This window comes from Alligator sinensis, unplaced genomic scaffold (genome assembly GCF_000455745.1).
Source record: "Alligator sinensis unplaced genomic scaffold, ASM45574v1 scaffold274_1, whole genome shotgun sequence".
Classification (NCBI taxonomy): domain Eukaryota; kingdom Metazoa; phylum Chordata; order Crocodylia; family Alligatoridae; genus Alligator; species Alligator sinensis.
Window position 1 is genome coordinate 182,608 of NW_005842124.1, and position 6,203 is coordinate 188,810.

General features: G+C 40.2%; 1 protein-coding gene across 6 annotated transcripts in view; it reads left to right on the forward strand.

The window, feature by feature from the left end:
- The window catches only part of MCCC2 (methylcrotonoyl-CoA carboxylase 2), a 66,829-nt gene extending 61,132 nt beyond the window's left edge, over window positions 1-5,697 (forward strand). For 2 of the 6 annotated variants that reach the window (XM_025205656.1, XM_025205659.1), the window contains one exon: window positions 5,236-5,694. In XM_025205656.1, coding sequence (XP_025061441.1) covers window positions 5,236-5,353 — 118 coding nt within the window. In that variant the 3' untranslated portion in view covers window positions 5,354-5,694. Of the gene's footprint in view, window positions 1-5,235 lie in introns of all 6 variants that reach the window. The other 4 variants (XM_025205657.1, XM_025205660.1, XR_003094367.1 and 1 more) reach the window with 3 other exon arrangements.
- The last annotated feature ends 506 nt before the right edge of the window (window positions 5,698-6,203 follow it).

Genomic DNA, 6,203 nt, shown 5'->3' on the forward strand with positions numbered 1-6,203 from the left:
GCTGGGAGACCCAACAACGTCTATCACATCAGCGAGGCTTGGGGCGTGGTATCAGGGGCTGGTAGGAGCCACGCATAGCCCATAAGGCTAGGGTGCTTGGGGAGCACCCACTATACCGGGTGACCATAGGAGTCCGGGAGAACTGCGGGGACAGAGGTCCTGAGTAGCCGTGCCCAGGGAGTCATAGGCAGCCTCCCAATTATATATATATTCCATCAAGACGCGGCGGGCGAGAATTAGAGGGTGCCTTGGGCCGGCCTGACACGGAGCAAGGGACCTTAAGGAGCACACGGCCCTCCGCGAGGACCCCGCCGTGACACCAGTATTTTGGATACTCAGCTGGAGACAGTTTAATAAACCGTTCCAAAAATCAGACTCCTTCGGCCTGGGTACCCAAAACTAACTAGTAATTTTGAAAATAAAAGCTCCAGTCCAATTAAGGACCTAAACAGTTGCCCTAAGTTCAGTAGGATCTGCTGAATATTCTTAACCTTCCTTTAATTCTTCAGCCAAAGGAGGATAGATTAATTGACTGTTAATTATGTGGAGTCCCAAAATGAGCTATGAAATGAGACCTAAAATAAGCTAAGTCCCAGGCCTGAGATATTATAATCACAGTGCCTGAATTGTATGTTTTGGGAAACCTCAGCCCCAACTTATTGTTTATTGGCAGAGAATTGGTCATATTACTAGGGTCAGCTCATATTTCTGCCATGTTTCTATATTCACACCTGTCCCCACCAATCATGTTATTAATTTCTCCATATACCTCAGGAAAATCTTAGAGCTTGTGGTATTGGATTTAAATGTTAAATTTCATACCACTTTGGCAGTTTGGTGGCCTGGTCCATCAGTCACCAATAATACTCAGCGTTGTAAGTTCTGCAGAAATTGATGTTTCCCCAGAATGGAACTAGGAGTGCAGACATTTTTCAGCCAGTGTCGCGGTTTGCTTTCTGAGTGACATGTGCTGTTGTGCCTTGAGGATACCCACCAGCCCAGGGGTAAGGAGAATTTGCTGGTGGAGGAGTAATTCCTTCCTGTCCTAAGCATGTCAGTCAGTGTTACCCCATGTTGCTAAATGTCAAACATCAAGTCATCATGATACCAGAACTGGACTCTGCCAACATGGGCTTTCTCTTCATAGAATCATAAAAAATTAGAGTTGGAAGGGACTGCAGGAGGTCATCTAGTCCAGCCCCCTGCTCAAAGCAGGACCATCCCCAGCTTGATCATTCCAGCCAGGGCTTTGTTGAACTGGGCCTTAAAAACCTCCGTGGATGGAGATTCCGCCACCCGCCTGGTGAGAAAATGTTTCCTAATATCTAACCTAAACCTCCCTTGCTGCAACTGGAAACAATTGCTCCTTGTTCTGTTTTGAGCTAACTGAACTTCCAAAATGCCAGCACAAAGGAGAAGAAGGGTCAGTAGACAGAGAGAAGATCTGAGTCCTTTGGACCATTCCAGGGCAGGTAGTATTTGATGAATCTCTTTTGTGCCATCCAGTTGACAAATGTATGCAAAGTGGTCAGCTTCTGTCTACACCCTTACAGCCTGGTTCAGTGCACTTTGAGGTCAATAGAACCCTTTTGCTTGACTTCAGTGAGCTTTGGAGCAGACCCTTGAGCAATTAAAATGAAGGAGGATGGAAATGCTTTTCTGATCTTAAAATGGAAGCACATTACTCTATTAACATTGCTTATGTAATTTTGCTTATAAGTTCTAACTCATATTTACAGGATGTCAATATTCTTCCCCTTAGTTGTGTTTTCTAATCAAACTTTAATCGGTTGTCTGATTAGAACCTTTCACACTGAACAGTCTTAATTAACGAGAGTCATTAGCCAGCCCCCTTTTAAATGAGCTATATTAATCTGCTTACAGGTTTCTAAAAGGAGTTTAATCAGTTTACATTGTAACAAATTACATGAGCATTTTTCTTTTCTAGGCTGTTCATTTCTTTTCCTCACAGATTCCCTGTTATGAATGTTTTATGAGCACAGATGTGATTCATGTTCCAGCAATGGAGTTTTAATAGGTTGTTTAATTATTAATGTTATGTCCCAATACAGAAGGTAGCTTTCTTTAAACAAAGAGAAGCAGAGGGCAGTGACGCCTTTGAGAGAGCAATCTTTACCTTGTGGAGTGTAAAGTCTTCCAGGCTGTCAATAAAAGTCTTGCTTGTTATTACAAAAACGAAGAAATATTCTATTAAAAATGGTGTTTAAAGTTTTGAAAGATTTTTATTGCAGTGTTAGTTTTTTAGATTTCAGTGTTGAGCCTAATTGCATTGGGCCTGTGACACTTTCTTAATTTATTCCACAAAATACAGAGATCAGTTGCTCTGCAGTGAAAATTGCCGAAGTGTATATTCTGTGGTGCTAAAAATGTACATCTCCAACTATGATCCCACTGATATTTTCTTCTGTTAGCTTCTTGTGCACAGTTATGACACATTCATTATTCCCAAAGAACACAGAACTTGACCTCTCTGCCAGTAAAGTCAAAGGAAATCTTCCCACTGAATCCAGTGCGAATTAGAATTTGTCCGTTAGCTCTTTTGGACGAAGAGTTTTCTAATTATGCTCCTGGTTACTGGTTCTCTTCTATGGCTCAAGGAGAAGTGCTTATGAGGAAACTCATATTCAGTATAATATTATCATTGGTATGTTACTGTCACTATGATATTATCATCATACAACAAGAAGGTTATAGTGACTGACATCAACGTTTGAACCTCTAGATCGGGAATTTGTTTAATCGTATGCTTATTTTGAAGCATATGTTTGAGTTCCAGCAGTTCCCAAAGAGCTTAAGTGTGTGTTTTAAGTTCAACTTATTCATACGTGTTTTCTTAAACCAGAGCTTAAGTGCCAACGGTTTGTACTGTGCTATCCAGGGCACCAGCACACAGCCCATGCCCTGATCCTGCCATAGGGTCTGCTAGCAAAGTGCATATGGCTCCATGTAGGCATTAGTGTGCTCCTGCTGGAAACTTTCATTGCCGGATCAGAGTCTTTTAGCCCAGTAAAGGGAAAGAAAGGAGCACATGGGGAAATCGCAGGGGAAGGAAAAGATTAGGTAAGAGATTTATTGGGGTTTATTTTTATGTTTGTTGTTTTTATAGAATTCATTTATTATAAGTGTCATGAAGGAATGTAGTCCCTAGATGTCCTGTTTTTTACTGACCCAAGTTACAAAATAAAAATATAATTATGTATTATAAAATGTTCTGTGATTTGCTATTAATTACATTAATAGCAAATGCCAAAATAAGGTTGACTTACAAAATTGTGTCACGTTTCTGTTGGCCACTAGAACTTCTGTTGGTAACCAGAACTCTAGTGCATATTCACATAATGTATGAATTCTGGATTTTTTCATTCTTTACACACACTTTAAGATCTGTGCACTGACTACATTGTTTCCTTTGTAATTAGGTTTTATACAAAATAATCTCTAAATAGAAAGCTGACAACTGGAAACTTTAACTGGAAGGAAATTGTATTTTTGTTCTTGATTCAGGGTTAGCTACACATTCATGATCCTGTCATTGTTTTGAAACACACTAAAGTAGAACAGTTCTTTAAAGACACAAAATATAAATGTCAATCATGACAACTTTGTCATAATCTGAGAAAAGCTTGCAAAATAAGTCTCTTGCCTGGGGAATGGGGAAGAGAATCTTTATTTAAAGATACTGCAGATACTGCAGTCCTTATTTGTTAAAAATTCACATTGATTTAAATGGGACTTGAGCTGCAGTAAGGGCTGCAGTATTTGGTTCTAAGTAATTGCTGAAGGGAGTTAGCTGTGCAGGCAGAGGCATAACAGTCTCCTCCAGTGCCCTGGGCTGTGTTGACCACTGAAGTGGGAAGAAAGAGTCTTACCTCTTATGTGGGCAGGCAGCCTGCACTCTGTAGTATATGGGGTTGCTGCAGCTGAGGAGCAGGCCTGGCAGAGGGCACCAGAATGCCCCCACCACCCTCAGCCCAGGAGCCTTTGCTGCAGCAGGTGTACCCCTACTCCATTCAGCCATAGAAGCTGGGCAGTGTTGGCACTGGATTTTCTTTTCCTACAAGCCATTTTTAAAGCAAATATAGCAAGTATCATTCTCTAGCCATCAGGCAGCCCTGCATATATGGGTGAGGAGGAGAGGCAGTTAAGCTGAATGGTGACCCTCCCTGACATTTTTGCTGAGAGAGGCACAGCTGTGCCCAGTAGAGTTTTGATGGGGGGGAATGAACAGGGCACCAGGGACAGCCCTGGGAACCCTGTGTTGCAGGGATAGTGCAGCCAGCTGCACAGACTCATAGCTTTTGTGGCTGGGCACCGCAGGGCTGTGCCTGCAGTAGTGAAGGCTTCCATGAAAGCAACTTTGGTACCCTACTTGGCCTGCCCTAGTTGTGCTGCTCTGTACAAGTTTTAGAATGTTTAGGAGTTCTGGTGTGGGTTTCATTTGGTGCAGGATGAGGTTCTTGGGTCCTGATCCTGCAAGCACTCTCATGCTTAACATCAAAGGGACTGCTCACATACTTATACCATACATAAATGGTCATGAGACTGGTGCCTTTTAGCTGTTTGGGATTTGAGGGTGGTTTTTTGTCACTATGGTATATTTTTATAAATTCATTGCTTTCAGGGACTTTGTTAAGGCAGGGATTGCTTCATGTCTGTTAAGAACTGGACTTCAGTAAACGTTAGTGCTGTTATTCTTGGCAGTAGATGAAAAGAAAAAATATTTTAGTACTTTTAATCCTTGTGTTTTTGTAACTTAAAAGAACTGAAATTGATACAAAACTAGATCCAGTAACACTAAGGATGGTAGTTTACTTTTTAGAATATAAATGTGATATGGAGGGTGAGCGGATTTTTATACAATAGTTGCTTTTCCACTTAAAAACAGATTATATTTTCTCTTGAATTTAGGAGGACATTAATACTAAAAATTATGGGTAGAATAACCTCACTAGTTAACTAGGGAAGTTATCCTAATTATTTTGCCTAGAATTTCCTAGGCGAATCTAGAAGTCAAATTATACAAATACAGACTAAGCACTAAATGGTACTTTGCTACATTATGGCAAATGCAAAGTACCTCCAAATCTTTGATCATAATTTGGCTTTTTTCAATCCTCTATGGCCCAAGAAAAATAGTTAGTCTGGTCTTTGTGGCTGAATGGAAATTGGGTACAAAATGCTTTGTATAATTTTTCCTTTTATTCTTATTTGCAGGTTATGGGATGATGGAATTATTGACCCAGTTGATACAAGACTGGTTTTGGGTCTCAGTCTCAGTGCAGCACTAAATGCACCCACCAAGAAGACAGAATTTGGAGTTTTCCGGATGTAATCTAAGCGTGGAGATTTCTTAGAATTACCTGTGCACAATTTTTATTACAGCTCAAGATCAAATAAACTGAGAAGTCCAGCTATATAAACTGATATAAAATATTTAATATACTTTTGATGGAGATTGTTTAATGATATTTTTTATTTAACAGTTCATGCTGGGTTTTAACATTTTAAATATAAATCAGAAACAGTATATAATAGTATTTGTGTAATTCGGTAGCTTCCATTTGGGTGAGTAAGTTGTAACTGTTGGCATTAAGTTAGATCTGTTTGTGAGAGAATCACTGCTATAATCTGTTAACTAATAAAACCAATCCTTAATATAAGTTTTACATCTAGTGATTTTCATCTGTTTTTTATGCCTTTTAAATCCACATTTTATCTCCAAAATGGGGAATTAATTTTTACAGATGGCCTCTGCACATGCACATTCATCCATACAGGACCTTTTGCAAAGAGAATTACAGTAAAGATACTCTGTGGGTACAAGGCAGCAGGAAACCATATATTTTGATCTCTTAATTGTCAGCATTTTGATCTTTTCTGGATTTCTTCCAAAAACCTCATTCCTCCTGCATTTTCCTTTGAAGTCAAAACAGCAGTGGATCTGATGGATACCAGCAAAGATGAATTAGGCTTGTCAGGAGACATGGAGGTGGTGCATAGAAGTCATTGGGAGCTGCTGATCACTTAGCACTTCTGAAAATAGGGGCTACTTTCTCAGGTAGTTAACCACTCTCCCTGGCAGTGCAAAGCCTCCTGGGCAGTTGTGCATCTACATGGCTTATCACTCTGGACAGCTGGACCAAAATGCTTCTCTTTGAATGCATCTACATGTGCATAGTAAT